The sequence below is a fragment of the Trichomonas vaginalis genome, chromosome VI, assembly GCF_026262505.1.
Source record: "Trichomonas vaginalis G3 chromosome VI, whole genome shotgun sequence".
Classification (NCBI taxonomy): Eukaryota; Parabasalia; order Trichomonadida; family Trichomonadidae; genus Trichomonas; species Trichomonas vaginalis.
Genome location: NC_067208.1, coordinates 11,664,360 through 11,679,133, shown reverse-complemented (window position 1 = coordinate 11,679,133; position 14,774 = coordinate 11,664,360). Strand labels below are relative to the sequence as shown.

Here is a 14,774-nt window from a genome sequence, read left to right as displayed (position 1 = left end):
AATGCAGTCTTACCGATTGTTAAGCGAGTCATTGACCCGTTTTTAAGTTGTAAATTAATATTCTGACCATCGAAAATAACTTTATCATTTATTATATCCAAATAATTTTTGGGTGTTAATTGCTTATTTTGTCGTAAACTAACACCTTTCATTTTTTGTGCAATCTTTTTAAAATCACATCCATCAATTGAACCGTTGAATGATGTATAACACTTAGGGCATAAAGCAACCATGTTATCACCTTGTTTCTCAATTGCTAAACCCAATAATTTTTTCTCATGTGCTTTTTCTTCAGCTTTATTCTTTAATTTAGGTTTAAATTTCTCATCAAAACAGAAGAAATCAAATGGTATGAATTAATTGGACCATTTTCACCTTCTCCAATGTATTGTTTAACAGCTTTTCCATTTTCATCAAATTGCATAGGATAACGTTCATTATATGCTTTACGTTTAGGATAATCAGTTATACTTAACTTGTAACCATTTATGACTTTAATATTACCTTGACCATCAGTAACGAAAACTTCATTTATACCATCAGGTTTTCCATTTGGACCCGTAATGTCTGCTTCGTGTGCTTCCCAATTTGGACCTTGACGTTTGGCATATGCTTGAGCTTCTGGTAATGTTAAAACGTTTCTCATTTGTTTAACATCTTTTTGAAGACCAGCAACAATATGAACTAATTCTTTCATTCCATCGGGAACTTTCATAGTTCTATTATATGCACCCTTTTTGTTTGTTCCTTGTTTTAATGGAACCTGTAGAAGATTTGCCATTTCAGTCATGTTTAATTATAAATAAAAAATAATAATTAATTATAAAAAGTTAATCAAATTTAACACCTCCTTTATTTAAATCAACTATTATTTTTCCATGTTCACCTAATTGCTGATATTGTGTGTAAAGTTCATTAATGCTCATTGGTAAATTCACTTGATAAAGCATAACGTTCAACTGTTGACGACTAAACCCACTGAAAATGAAAAGTGTTGATAGATTTGATTTAATGTTTGTGCTTAATGCTTTGAAATATTGAACAGCCATGAAGAATGAACACTGAATGTGTCGACATTGAGTTAATAACTGATTAAAATATGATTTCTCATTTGTTATTAGTTTTGATTTCACTGCATCATCTAGAAAAATGAGTGAATGCAAAAATTCTCTATCAAAATTTGAAATAGAAAGTGTTTCAAATAATTCATCCCGTTGTTTATCAATAATTTTATCCTCTAATCCTTGCTTCTTGATTGTATTATATAATTCTTTATACATTAAAAAGTTTTTTAAATAATCTTCTGCTTCTTCTTGTGATAAATAAATAATTGGAATTTTGATTAAATGCTTTAAAGATTCAAATGTATCATCTGAAGGTGAACCTGAACGGTTGATATAAATTAACACATGTGAATAGGGGGAAGTGTTAGCAATAATGATAATTTGTTTTAATATCGTTAATGTTTTACCTTTATTTTGTTTACCAATTGCTGCAGTGATTGAATTTAAGTAACATTCAGAATATGGAATTTTCATTAATTTTTCCTTAGATAGAGCATTTCTATTATCACTCAATGCTTCATTAATCATATCATCTACGTATGTATTATATACTCCTGCTAATTCTTCATAAGGGGTGGATGAATTTAAATCCATTTAATCAAAAATAAATTTATAATTTTAAACATTTCTATTCATCAATATTTCATCATATGAACTTCTATACTGTGGTGGTGTACCTGTTGGATGATATTTCAAACCTTCATCCGGTGTCCATGTCCAATATGTAGTCCTAGTAAACCAAACCTGAGGAGGATTTGTCACCTTTGAACAGTAAGTGTCATTTTCACCCTGAATGATTGGATAAGCTTTCACTTGTACTGTAACTTGTGAGTTGAAAGTTTCTAATCCATCAAAGAATATACCCGCTCCATCACGTTGAACTGGAATAGTGCATAAGAATGAAGTTTGGTCTTTCCATGTTCTAGCTAATGGCGTGCCATCATCTGCATTCAGTGGTCTAGTTAATGAGTCCTCGTATTCTTCCGTGCATTCATTCACTCCATCTAAATCAGAAGCTTGAAGCATACGTGTAAAGAATATGTCACCCACTGTGGTCATCGCTTGATCGGGGAAGTTTCTGGAATCTATAGTGACCTGAAGACCTCGAAGCATTGGATTTTCTAAAACTGTTCTTTGCATTGCATTCTTCGGAAATGCTAACACAACATCTGTAACATTATGAAGAGCGTATGAGAAATCTGAGCTAATGCCTTCAGGAGTGATGCAACTCCATTTAGTGAACGAACGTCAATATGTTGAGCTGGAATCATGAATGGATCTTCCTTACTGAATAAACGTGGTATTGCTTTAACTGATTCTTCAATTAAACCGTATCCTGGTGTAATGCATTTATCCTCTAAAACTTCCATCTTTGTGCATGAAATAATAACGTCATCAACTGTTGCGTCAGCAGATGTAGCGGCTAAGCTTGTAATTAATTTGGCAGGAAGTCCGATTTGTTGGAATTTGCGATCATATTTATAAACATGATTCATAATCTTTTCATAATTTTCATCAGTTATCTTTTCATAAACGTAATTTTGTAAATCAGCAACTCTTAACGGGTCAACCTGACAAAATACTAAAGTATCCCTGAAAACATAATATTTAAGAATGATTTCACCAAATGATTTAGGATAATCATCGAACGCCTGAAATGCTAACAAATCATTTACCGGAATAATCATATCAAAAGTGACATCAACTTCTTCATTTGCTCTCTTGAAAACTTCTGAAGGGTCAATATATTTACCACATACTGAGTTATCATATTTTTGAACATTATTATATAACGAATGAACAAACTTTTTAACTTTCCTTTCTGATTTTGGTTTATATGTTGCAAATGCGAACGATTCACGGGCGCAATCCATCTGAAGATAACCGGCATCACCCCTTTCGGTTTCTACTTCTAATTGTTTAAAGCTTTGATTTGATGATTTGTAACCAACGAATAAACGCATGCATTTAAAAGCGGCATCACATGTGAAAGCTTTATTTGAAACTAGAGTTGCTTTAACTTTGCGTTTAATATATGTGTCACCTAATTGGTTCACATCATGAGCCGGATTTGTAATTCTTAAATGAGTTTGTTTATCATCAAAATATGGAGCATCAGAGTCATAGCATGAACTTTCAAGTTCTCTATAATATCTTCTACCATCATTCTTTGCGAATATTTCATTTATCTTTTCGAATGAATGAAATACATTTCCATTAATCGGTTTAGTGTTTGGCACCAAATAGTTAGTCGTCATTTATTAATAAATAAAAAATCAAAATTAAAAGATGAAAATGAATTTTTAATTTTAATGAAATAATCAACTATGGCTGCAGGTATATTTAAGAAACTGTGGGATAGAGTAAAAAGAGGAGCGAGTAAAGTTTGGGAAACATTGAAGAAGGGAGCAAATTGGATATTTAAGAATAAAGAGTTAGTATACCTAAGTCGTGTACAGAGGCACTGCGCGCCTCCATACATCACTTAGCTGTTTTGACACTTTACGAAACCGTTAACGTATATTTTACAACACAAACGACAACACTAACTTAACCTTAAATATTTACACAGCCACCAACCACTTCACCTCACTAATGTTTTCACAAACGACTTCACTAATGTAAAAATAAACGTTCTCACTAACATTCCCACTAATGTTCTCACTTACAAAAGTATTGCAACTCTTCCCATTGCTGTGCTTCACACAATAGTTCATATTCTTCAGTATCGCTGCTGTCGCTCCAATCGTCAGAGTCAAAATCACTGTCAAAATAAATGTTAGTAAGTTTTGACAAAGCTAATGAAACACGTTTACCGTTTGTATCGTATGCTTGTATAAACTTTCCATTCTTCATTCCTTCATAAACGCTCAAACTAACTTTACCCTTTCTCCCTCGTATCTGATAGAATGTATTTTCACGAGGAACGAAGAACAAATTCTTGAACTCATGACCGTTGTAGTTTGTTATCTCAATAGTTTTCGTCATTTATATAAAAATAAAATAAAAATAAAATAAAAATAAAATAAAAAATAAATGATATCACCACCCTCACACGTATGAAAACATAGCACAAAAATAAATTTAGGTGAAGTGGTGAGATCTCACCTCTTGTTTCACCTGTTTTTTCACCCTGTTGAATTCATTGCTTTATAACTCTCTTCCTTGGTTTCTTTTTAGTTGCTTTCTTCACGTCTGTCTCCAACTTGACTGTCTTTCTTCTTCGTCCGTAATGATACCAGTTACTTCCACCAGTCAATGGGTCAAATGGTCTTTCGTAAGGGTTTCCATACATTCCATAAGGTCCGTATGGATAAACCGCTGGTGGAGAAGAAACATTTTCTTTAGTTCCATCGACTCTATTTAAATGCATTGTTTCACCTTTCATCTGGTCATTAAAGTCTTTTGCGTGTTTTGCAAACTCATCGTCCTTTCCTAAAGCATTTTCTGACTCAGTCGCAACCAAATTGGATGCTTTATTTATGAGCCCTATTTTATTTAATCTTAACTTCTTTGCAACCCAGCCTCCAATCTTCCCTTTATTTGCATCTAATGTCTTCGAAACCCCTCCTCCACTCATTTTATTTACTGCGTCATAAGCTCCAAGTGCTTTTGCTCCAAATGCTAATGCTTTTGTTCCCATTGCGCCTAAAGCTGCCCAAGCTACCATTTACACCATATTAAAATCATCTCTCTTCAATATTATCTCATAAAAGTTCTCGTTACTGGAGAAAGTCAATGAAACATAAACATTCTCACGGCTTCGCCCTCACCGCTTTGCGGTCTATCTAACTTCTTTCTTATCTCATCTATTCTCAATAAAATGTCTGAACAATTGCTAACATCTTCTACAACAGTTATTTCATCATGAATGACCTTTAAGAACAAGCTCATTTAATATGCAATTAAAATCATCTCAATAATGAGTCCATCCTTTCCATCTTTAGGTAGCACAACATCTTTCATTGAAGAAGGTTCGACAAGTCTTATGTTAAACTTACTGACAAAGTTTGTTATACTATAATGCTTCGGCGGCGAATACATATAGTTTGAAAGACATAATATAGATTCTTCAGCAAATTCACTTATACTGGATTTTATAACAATGTTCTCACGAGACCAAATGCCACCAATTGACAATCTTGTAAGCAATCCTGCTGAACCTTCTACTGTAAACGTCGATGGTAACATTCCACGAAGGTCATCTATTGACATCTTTGAGTCACTGAATTTAAAGATTTTCTTAAAGCAATCGTCATTATCTAACCATGCAATAGCTTTGAAGTTTTCATTTGAATATACATCTGCTTCATTAAATGTAAATCCTGACTTCTTTGCAGAGATGACTTTAAAATCTATTGAGTTTGTTTCAAAATTATATGCTATGGTAACTTCTGAAGGTAATGGTGTCCTTCGCAGTAAGTTGTTCTCTCACTACCGTTTGAAGCTTTGTGTTAAAAACTTTCATGTCATCTCCTGTATCTAAGTTCACATACACAGCAACAGGGAAACTATCTTGCTTCTTTGTTTCATCATTATATCTCAAAACATTAAAGTTCTTCAATAATATTGTTCTTCCTGCTGGAATACTTCGAACCTGTCTGATTTCAATAGCTTTCTCACCTCCTACATACTCTACCCAGTGTCTTGGATATTCATAAGTATACTGACTTTCTTGAATTTTGGTGGTTTCATCATAACGTGTTCATAGTATATCTTTATACTCTTGTCAGTTAGACTCGGTGCTATGTTCTGAATATTTCTGACTTGCATTTTTAATGGAGATAAAATGAAGCATTTAATACATGACGTAGATGAAGACATGAATGAAACCACAGACAAACTTAACTCTTCTCTTATTCTTCCTTTAGCAAAGATTATGATTCTGTTCAAATGGTGTTATTTCTATTGTGGAAAGATGGGTTCAGGTAAGACATTTAACCTCATTCGTCATATACTCATAACAGAACGTTTAGGAAATGACTCATATTATGACCAAATCATTATATCAGCAACTTCAGACTCTATGGATTCAACAGCGAAAACATTTATGCCAAAAGTTCAAGCCTCTGTCGTTAAAGTTCCAGACAGTGAACTCATTGAATTTCTTCAACGTTACATTCGACGTAAGAGGAAATATTATGCCATCGTAGAGTTCATACAGTCAGGAATGCAAAGACTTCTGAGGAGATGGAAAGAATTATTGACAAACACCACTTACGTCAGTACTCAGGAGTTTACGATATGAAACGACTGACAAACTACATTCTATCAAAACTTTCAAAATACCCCTTCAAAAAGTATCCTTCAAACACTCTGCTCGTTTGTGACGACTTCGCCGGAAAAGGTTTAGTGTCAAAACCAGACTCACCATTAGCTAACATCATAACTAAAGTCAGACATTACCATTTAACTGTAGCAATACTTATGCAAACATGGCGTTTTCTTGCTTTAAACATAAAACGTCTCATAACTGACTTCGTTATCTTTCAAGGTTTCTCACGTTATGACATTGAACTCATTTGGAAACAGTCAGGTATAACATTACCTTTTGAAGAAATTTGGGAAGCATATAAGTCTCTCATCTCTCCTCGTTCATACCTTGAGATTCATATCATGACTAATACCATTAAAGTCAAAAATATTCCATGGGAACGACCAACATTGTTTTAAAGTTTAACCTTCAATTGACTGATGGTAAACAAATTCCATGCATCTCTGTCGCCATTTCTGTTAATATTTTTGCTGTCATTCATATCATCCACTTCCCCATCCGTTAGCTTTTGAGGATATGCGTTAGAATAGCTGTTCTTAAATGAAGGCTTTTCACCTTTGAGAGCATAAACTCTATAACTTTCTGCATACTTTATGTTTGAACCTCCTGAGCCATCATTGACATAAATTTTTATAGGCTTCCACCCTTTGTTCATGTTCCTGCTTCTTCCCTTAGCTCTTTTGTTCAGTAGTTCTACATCTTTATACACAGCACCTGTCTCAGTGAATTCAACAATATTTTCATTCGTTAGCTTTACATTCAAACCCTTGTCGAGTATATTGTTCATTTCATACATATAAAAGGTTTTTATTCTATATGAAATGAGAAGCAAATCCATCTTAGCTGGTGCCGTTAATGTTCCAATTGAACCAACATCAAATGTTGACTCACGAACGACAAACAATATTGTCATAAAGAACTATAGTTCAGAGTGTTTGAAAGAAAAAGAACCAGAACTTAAGTCGGTGAATTTAAACACAGCTTCAAACGCTAACGCTACATCAGATGTTAAGTTAGAGTATCCACCACTGGACCAAATTCTTTCAAGAGAAGCCAACGACAACCCTTACATAAATGTTCAAACAAATCCTTCAGATAACGTAGACCATTACCTTCTTCAGTTATACCAAACAATTTTACTCAAAGACGATAAGAAGCTTTTGATAAATCTTATAAGTAAGAACCAAATAATTCTAACAAAGGAGGACCTTGAAAATGTTATATCACGAATAACAGGAAAGCAATGTGTCATTGACTATCTCGACCCTGAAATCGAATGCTGTGGTCAAACGCCAATATTCATGAAAATAGGTAACATCCGCATCATTGAAACACCAGGAACTACAGGAGTTGAGTTTAAGTATAAATATTCGAACGAGTATACAAAACTTTCACAGAATATAAGCTTTGTTTGAAATATGTTTTAGTAAATTAAAGCAACTTATAGTATCTATCCAAAACTTCTTCAACAGTATCGAATCATCTTCATAATGCAAACCTAATCTTATTGACTTGGTGCAGTTTTCACTAACACAATATTTTTCTGTTCTCTTGACTGACATAACTAACTCATTTGTTTCATCAAACAGCAACAACCAAAGTTCATGACCTAATACATAACATTCATACTTTATATTTTTAGCTCTGAGTTCTCTTGTAAGCTGTTGCATTTAATATTTTCTAAAAAGTCAACTTCAACAGTCATTCGCACTGGTGCCTTCAGTTCTACAGGCTCTCCTTGAAAGTCAACAAGTCTGAATTGCATGTCTTTCAAATTATGAGGACTAATGCGAACCCATTTACCTAAATGAGTTGCTATGACAGGAACGTTTGGAATGAACATTGAATTGACTGCATAACAGAAGGATTTATATTCTACTGAACCTTTACTATTAACTCCTGAAATACCTGTGACATTAGCTATTTTTGACTCAATGTACAAACAATTACCATAACATACGTATGGAACAGATTTCATCTCAATCGTTTTGTCAACACTTTTCAAAGGAAATGTCATATGGTATGCTCCCAAAAGAAGTTGTACTCTATGACTCATTCTTGTATCTTAAACTCCTTCGCATAACTGAACTTCAAAACTCCTGCAATAAGTTTAACATTCATTAAGTTTTCTTCGTTATCCTTGTTTATTGTAGTATTTATGAGAGCATTTAACACTCCAGCTAATGTTTCCATCTTATATTCTACATTATTGTGAAATCTTATTTCGTGCTTCTTTCCATCTATTTCAAGCTCCATGAAATCTGTTTCATCTGTTATAACGAATGAAGCGATAGTATTGAAGTCAACCATTCTGAATGCAAGCGCCTCATTCTGTAGACCTAAGTTTGTTTGTAGCTTTACTGTCCCGTATTCGTTTGGGTCTGTACTTTGCAAATAGAACAACATTTTATTCTCATTAAAATATGAGTATAGCTGCATATGCGTATGAAGCTGACAGAGCTAAACGTTTATATTTTGGTCAATACTCTCTCACACTTACTGACAAATATATTGTTATCAGTGATGGAAATACCGAGAAATACATAACATGGAAGGACTATGAAAAGTTTGACCCTATTTTAACTCCATGTACTATGCCATTCATTGTAAATGGTGAAGTTGTCATGAAGAACGACACAACAGTATATAAGTCTGTATATGAAGCGTTAGAATATATGTTGAATTATAATCCCGAAAGATTTGACCCAAGCACTACACCATGTGCAATGCCTTTTATTAAGGACGGTGAAATCGTAAGAGTTCCGGATTCAACGGTTTACACAGCTGTTCAAAACAGTTTACAAAACATTTTAGCGAATATCTTTAATTCAGAAACTACAGAAATAAAATTACCGTATATAACAGATGCTAAAGAAATTAAATCAAAAACGACAACATTATTTACGTCACTTAATGATTTAATGACTTATATCATTAATATTCCTGCACCAACTACAGCATTTGATCCAAACTCGACGGTTTGCAGTGTACCTTTCATAAATGACAGTTCAGTAATTGCTTTAAGGGATTCGACAGTAAATGAATCATTAAAGGCGTCATTAATGAAAATCATTGATTTTAATTCATTCACGAATACATATAATTCATTCATTAATGTTTCATATGCTTCTAAAGAAGGTGAGCCAAAAACTATCAATAAAGCGGTGTATGAAATAAAAGCATCAACGACGAAATTGAATTCGTTAACTTTTGACGGTGATAGTTTCGTTAATGACATAACATCGGGGAAAACAATTTTAACGAAAGAATACTTAAAATCTCATGTTAGTGAGTTCGTTGAAATTGAAAAAGAAGGTGGAATTAAGTTCGATCCACTGAATTTCATTTTCAGCTTAGCGAATGCGGGTATTAATTTTGCTGAATGGACAACAATACAGAGTGAAATAAATGCAATATGGACGTTTTTGGGGTCAAAAGCGGGAATGGGTGAGCTTGTAAATGCTGCAAGAACATTAGGTGAAACAGGAAATTTTGTAGATGGTTTTAAAAGACTTGTTTCAAATGTTTTAACAAACACAAGAGAATTATTTAGATATACCATACATAACGGTCAGATTTTCGAACAGATAGCAACAAACCCTCCGGTTATGGCTGCGTTGATGATGGTTAGAGATATAAAACCACGTAACGACGGGAACGAAGAACATGAACAACAGGATACTGGTCGGGTTATTCGAGACATTAAAAACGTGTATCCTGAAGTTATTGATTTATTTAGAGGAGTTAATGATTCAATTTCAAAACATTCTATAACCCTCGATGAAGAGAATAAATTAACAGATTATATATTCGTCATTATTGCAGAATTAATGAAGAGAATAAATGAAAAAGGAATTGGTGATATCATTAATGTCAGCGATGTAATGATGAAAAGAAATTTTGACTCATTATTTACAAAACCGAAAACAGAATATAGTCTTTATGACGTAATTACCGAATTAATGAAAAAGATTAATGATAATAAGAGTTCTGGCGGAAGAGTTGAATTAGAAGTGAATGATGTTAATGAGAAATTAGCCGAAAAAGCAGACAAAAATGAGCTTTTAGCTCTGAGTGATAAAGTCAAGAACCACGTTCATTATATAACTTCAGACGAACAGATTATAACGGACTACCATGGATATTTAACACGAAGTGATGAAGCGAAGACAAAAAATGTTAATGAAAGAAGATATAAATACATTCGTGCTAAAGGTTATGACATAAGCTGTACTGTACAGTATGATGTAGCTAAAGCACCAGAAGCATTTGGTTATTCTGGTGAAATTTATGCCTCTACTTTCAATGTTAACGGTGTATTAGTTGAACCAAGATTTACATTGAGAGTTAAGGCAAAAATAACGTTTGAAGATGCTATTAAAAGTAAAGCTGACAAAGTTGAACTCGAAGCAATGAACAAAGTTTTGAAATCTCATAAACACAATATCTCCGATATAAATGAACTTCAAGCTACATTAAATAGTAAAGCTGACAAGAACCATACACATGAATCCTTCACTACTGTTAGAGCAGACGACATAATATTGAACTATACCCTTGGTTCAAGTGCACCTTTAGAGAATCCAAGTACAAGCGTAAAAGATACACTAAACAATTTAGATAACAGTTGCAGGAATATTGAAGATCATGCCAGAAACTTTGAAGCATATGAACTACCAGCAATGTTAGATAAGAAAGCCGACAAAACTTATGTAGATGAAAATTATGCAAAGAAGTCGGAAGTAAATGCTGCGCTTAATGGAAAAGCCGACAAGAACCATACACATGAAGAATTTCAAACAATCAACATTAAAGAAATTAAAGCATGCATCGAAATAGTAACAAAAACAGGAAGAAACGGTGCAACTGTACAAGAACAAAGAATTTATCCTCCTACTTTTCCTAATGGTTTAATAACAAACAATATAAATATCGAAGATGGCAATAAAGTTATAAACGTTAAACATGAACTTCAAACAATGAAGGCTCAGATTCTTCAAACATTATATCCTGTTGGCTCTATTTATACGTCAATGAACTCAACAAATCCAGAAACAGTTTTAGGTTTTGGTATGTGGAAGCAGATTGTAGATAAATTCTTATACTGTGCTAGATATTCAAAGCAAACAGGAGGTTCGAAGAAAATTAAAGAAGCAAACCTTCCACCGCACACTCATACGGGAACTACAAACACAACAGGTAATCATTCACATTCAATAACAAAAAGAGGTTATACAAATCTTGCAGCAGGTTCGGATAGACAGGGAATGAATAGATATGATATTTCAAGCGACCCAGTAGATTCAAGCGCAGGTATTTTCTGTGGAACCACAGGAAATCATTCACACACTTTCACAACAAATCCAACAGGCTCGGGTGCAGATTATATGCCACCATTTGTGACTATATTCGCATGGTACCGCGTTCAATGAACGCGCTTGAGCCTTGAATAAAATCTTTAACTTTACATAAATGAGCTTGAAAGAATTATTCGAACAACATCCATGGAGGTCATTTAAGAAATTCAATGAAGCTGCAAAGAGTTGGGGATTTACTAACAGAGCTGAAGTGAAAAGGTTCTTTGACAAAAATGTTGTACATCAAACAAAAATAAACCCTTACGACTACTTTTTACCAATTTACTCCAACGCTCCTGACGCATACCAATTTGACACTCTCATTCAAAGCAGAAAAGGAGGACATAAACCATTCCTCATCTTCATTAATGTTAACACTCGTAAAGCATATGCATATCCAATGAAAAATAAAGGAACTCGTGAAGTGTTAAGAGTTTTACAAAAGTTTGTAGCAGAACATAGCCCAAGTACTTTAACATCAGACCAAGACAGTGCATACCTCAGCAATGAAATCACAGAATTTCTCATTAAGCATAACATAACTCACTACACTACTGAAGACCATAACATAACATACTCGGCATCATAAACCGCTTCATAAGGACTCTCAGAGATTTAAACCAAGAGCGAGACTTTACCGAAGAAACAATGAACATTTCACCGAAGTTTACAATTCCTCAACACATTCTACAACAGGGCATACACCAAATTCAATGACACAACAACAAGAAGAAAAGTATATACAAAAGAAACGAAGCCAAACACAAAATATCAGAAATTCAACACAATTTACCCTCATTCCTGGTACAAAAGTTCGTGTAGTTCTTGACGACAAACCGTTGACAAAGAAACGTTTAAGGTTAAGTAGAAACTATTATATCGTAGACTCTACACAAGGTAATGGATATCTTATAAAAGCTGCTGACGACTCCATAGCATTTTACCCTCGTCATAAATTAGTCGAAAGTAGTAATGGCAAACTTGCTGAAACCATTGACGAAGCAAAGCGAGGAGTGGTTATTGAAATACTTGGCTATAACACAAACGATGACACTTATAAAGTAAGATATGAAGGAGGATGTAAATCAGACAAAAATATATTTTAGGTGAAGAGGTGAGATTTCACCTGTTTTCTCACCTGTTTTCTCACCCTCACCGCTTAGCGGCTCAGATTGCTTTTGCTTTCTCGTGAATTTTCATGAATTTCCTTAAGATAGAAAAAAATAAAGTTAGTTTTATTTTTATTTATTTTTTTTATTTTGTATAAAAGATATGATTTCAACAATAGGTTCTACAACACTTCAAACAACAACTTCACCAAACTCTTTAGTTATGAATCCAACATCTATGTTAGTAGAGATGAAAAGCTTCATTCCTTCTTCATATACTTTTGAGACAGAAATACAAAGAATTAAGCAAGAACTTTTAACAAGTAATTTAGACTGTAGTGCGAAAGATGAAACAAACGAGCAGTATCTTTATGACATGCAGGACATTATTGACCATTTACCCAAATTGCCTGAAATTCAGCAGCAAAAACTAACTATTCATGAATTCGATGAAATAGAAGTGAAACCAACTGACTCAGTAGAAATAAAGAAGTTCATACGTAAAGTAAACTATGAGTTTCTAGGATATCATTGCAACCATAAAGTTATGGACAAAGATTGCGACATGGTATATAAGAACATCTCTGACATATATAAATCTGGGGAGTTTAAGACATACGACAACTTTGTTTCATTAGTTGCTGAATGTGTATGGCAGATAAGAGATAAAGATAAAAGATGTAAAATATGGAATGGACAAATAAAACCAACAACTTTTGAGTTAAAGAAAACCATTGACGCCTTAGTTGTTCTAGCAGGTCAAATTTCAATGTATAACGCAAAAATGAATCCGCAATGTTCAAAATGTAAAGCAGCAATGAGGAAATATAACTACTCACTAAAAGAGATAGAACGTATGAGAAACGACTATGCTGACTTAAAGAAAGAAGTAGAGAAACCAGCAGAAGATAAAATGGACATGTTAGCATTTCTGAACAAAAACTATCCAACAGCTGACGATTTCCTATTATCTGATGTCAAGAAGAAGTATAAAGAAACTTTCGGCATTGTTAAAACTTTTGACATACTGACAGAAGAAATAGAAGCTAAGAAATTGTTTAGAATTTCAAATATACATCGTACAATTCATGTAAAACGCTTATAAAATAACTGGGGTGAAAAATTAGGTGAGAAAACAGGTGAAATCTCACCTCTTCACCTAAAATATATTTTTATTGAATTCAGCAACAAAATTCATGAATTTTCCTTAAGATAAAAAAAATAAAGTTAGTTTTTATAAAATATTTTTTTATCTTGTATGTAAGAACAGTAATGTTAAAGGTTGAGTTTGAAACAGTTAGAAAGATAGACAATGACACCAAAGTGGTTAGAATAGGTGGTTTAAACGTAAGATACTCAAAGAAATACAACAAATATTCTTTGTCAGACATTATATCTCCATCTGAAAAGAAAACAAACCATTGGGTTAGAAATGCTTCAACTCAGAAAATTTTGACAAGAAATCCTGAGCTTATGATATCGGTAAGATTCTATGGAACTACAGCATATCTCATTGACAAAAGTCTTATACCAATAGTTTTGTTATGGTTAGACCCAGTTGTTGGATATAACTTCATAACTTATGGTTCATTCGACTCAGAACGTTGCAGTGAAGGCTTACTTTATATCGTTCAGAAACCGAAGGACTTCAATACAAAGAGATATAAGATAGGAAGAACATATAATATAACTCAAAGATATGACAGTACAGTCAATAGAGTCAAGGTTGTGTTCGTTAATGATATGAGAGCTGCAGAAACAGAACTACTTGAAAAGTTTGAGAAAATGTATGGTGCTCCCATGAAAGGTAAAGAAACTTTCGAAGTAGATGAGATAGATAAAGCTATAAAATTATTTGACGAAGTTGCTGAAAAATACATGTAAAGCGTTTATTTTTGGTCTTTTGTGAAAGTCAGAAAATAAAGTTAGAATTTTTTTTATTTATTTTTTTATCCTGTATGTAAGAACA

The 14,774-nt window shown here is 33.4% G+C and overlaps 10 protein-coding genes and 5 pseudogenes across 15 annotated transcripts, besides 2 other annotated features; 8 read left to right on the top strand and 7 right to left on the bottom strand.

Moving 5' to 3' along the window:
• Positions 1 to 1,532: part of a mobile genetic element that runs on past the window's edge.
• On the bottom strand, positions 305 to 790 carry TVAGG3_0848170 (uncharacterized protein; the record flags this gene model as incomplete). The annotated part of the gene is made up of 1 exon (XM_051249136.1): positions 305 to 790. The coding sequence occupies one exon, from the start codon at positions 788 to 790 to the stop codon at positions 305 to 307; it is 486 nt and encodes a 161-aa protein (XP_051084611.1).
• A 150-nt stretch (positions 1,533 to 1,682) lies between the features above and the next one.
• TVAGG3_0848150 (uncharacterized protein) lies at positions 1,683 to 2,090 on the bottom strand (the record flags this gene model as incomplete). Its single annotated transcript, XM_051249135.1, has 1 exon — positions 1,683 to 2,090. One exon carries the CDS (start codon positions 2,088 to 2,090, stop codon positions 1,683 to 1,685), a length of 408 nt encoding a protein of 135 aa, XP_051084610.1.
• Positions 2,091 to 2,159: 69 nt separating this feature from the next.
• Positions 2,160 to 3,028, bottom strand: TVAGG3_0848140 (annotated as a pseudogene). Its single transcript has one exon. A coding segment is annotated over exon 1 (869 nt).
• A 469-nt stretch (positions 3,029 to 3,497) lies between these two features.
• Positions 3,498 to 14,774: part of a mobile genetic element that runs on past the window's edge.
• Positions 3,726 to 4,052, bottom strand: TVAGG3_0848130 (uncharacterized protein; the record flags this gene model as incomplete). The annotated part of the gene is made up of 1 exon (XM_051249134.1): positions 3,726 to 4,052. The coding sequence occupies one exon, from the start codon at positions 4,050 to 4,052 to the stop codon at positions 3,726 to 3,728; it is 327 nt and encodes a 108-aa protein (XP_051084609.1).
• On the bottom strand, positions 4,207 to 4,734 carry TVAGG3_0848120 (protein of unknown function, DUF4107 family; the record flags this gene model as incomplete). The annotated part of the gene is made up of 1 exon (XM_051249133.1): positions 4,207 to 4,734. The coding sequence occupies one exon, from the start codon at positions 4,732 to 4,734 to the stop codon at positions 4,207 to 4,209; it is 528 nt and encodes a 175-aa protein (XP_051084608.1).
• TVAGG3_0848110 lies at positions 4,962 to 5,837 on the bottom strand (annotated as a pseudogene). Its single transcript has one exon. A coding segment is annotated over exon 1 (876 nt).
• On the top strand, positions 5,983 to 6,737 carry TVAGG3_0848100 (annotated as a pseudogene). Its single transcript has one exon. A coding segment is annotated over exon 1 (755 nt).
• Positions 7,161 to 7,385, top strand: TVAGG3_0848090 (uncharacterized protein; the record flags this gene model as incomplete). Its single annotated transcript, XM_051249132.1, has 1 exon — positions 7,161 to 7,385. A coding segment is annotated over one exon (225 nt), but the record flags the coding sequence as incomplete, so codon positions are not given.
• TVAGG3_0848080 (uncharacterized protein) lies at positions 7,970 to 8,182 on the bottom strand (the record flags this gene model as incomplete). Its single annotated transcript, XM_051249131.1, has 1 exon — positions 7,970 to 8,182. The coding sequence occupies one exon, from the start codon at positions 8,180 to 8,182 to the stop codon at positions 7,970 to 7,972; it is 213 nt and encodes a 70-aa protein (XP_051084606.1).
• Positions 8,763 to 9,738, top strand: TVAGG3_0848070 (organellar and viral DNA polymerase type B; the record flags this gene model as incomplete). The annotated part of the gene is made up of 1 exon (XM_051249130.1): positions 8,763 to 9,738. A coding segment is annotated over one exon (976 nt), but the record flags the coding sequence as incomplete, so codon positions are not given.
• TVAGG3_0848060 lies at positions 10,006 to 11,051 on the top strand (annotated as a pseudogene). The gene has a single exon. A coding segment is annotated over exon 1 (1,046 nt).
• Positions 11,319 to 11,771, top strand: TVAGG3_0848050 (phage tail repeat-like family; the record flags this gene model as incomplete). Its single annotated transcript, XM_051249129.1, has 1 exon — positions 11,319 to 11,771. The coding sequence occupies one exon, from the start codon at positions 11,319 to 11,321 to the stop codon at positions 11,769 to 11,771; it is 453 nt and encodes a 150-aa protein (XP_051084604.1).
• On the top strand, positions 12,097 to 12,802 carry TVAGG3_0848040 (annotated as a pseudogene). The gene has a single exon. A coding segment is annotated over exon 1 (706 nt).
• Positions 12,969 to 13,726, top strand: TVAGG3_0848030 (organellar and viral DNA polymerase type B; the record flags this gene model as incomplete). The annotated part of the gene is made up of 1 exon (XM_001325146.2): positions 12,969 to 13,726. A coding segment is annotated over one exon (758 nt), but the record flags the coding sequence as incomplete, so codon positions are not given.
• On the top strand, positions 14,078 to 14,689 carry TVAGG3_0848020 (organellar and viral DNA polymerase type B; the record flags this gene model as incomplete). Its single annotated transcript, XM_001325145.1, has 1 exon — positions 14,078 to 14,689. One exon carries the CDS (start codon positions 14,078 to 14,080, stop codon positions 14,687 to 14,689), a length of 612 nt encoding a protein of 203 aa, XP_001325180.1.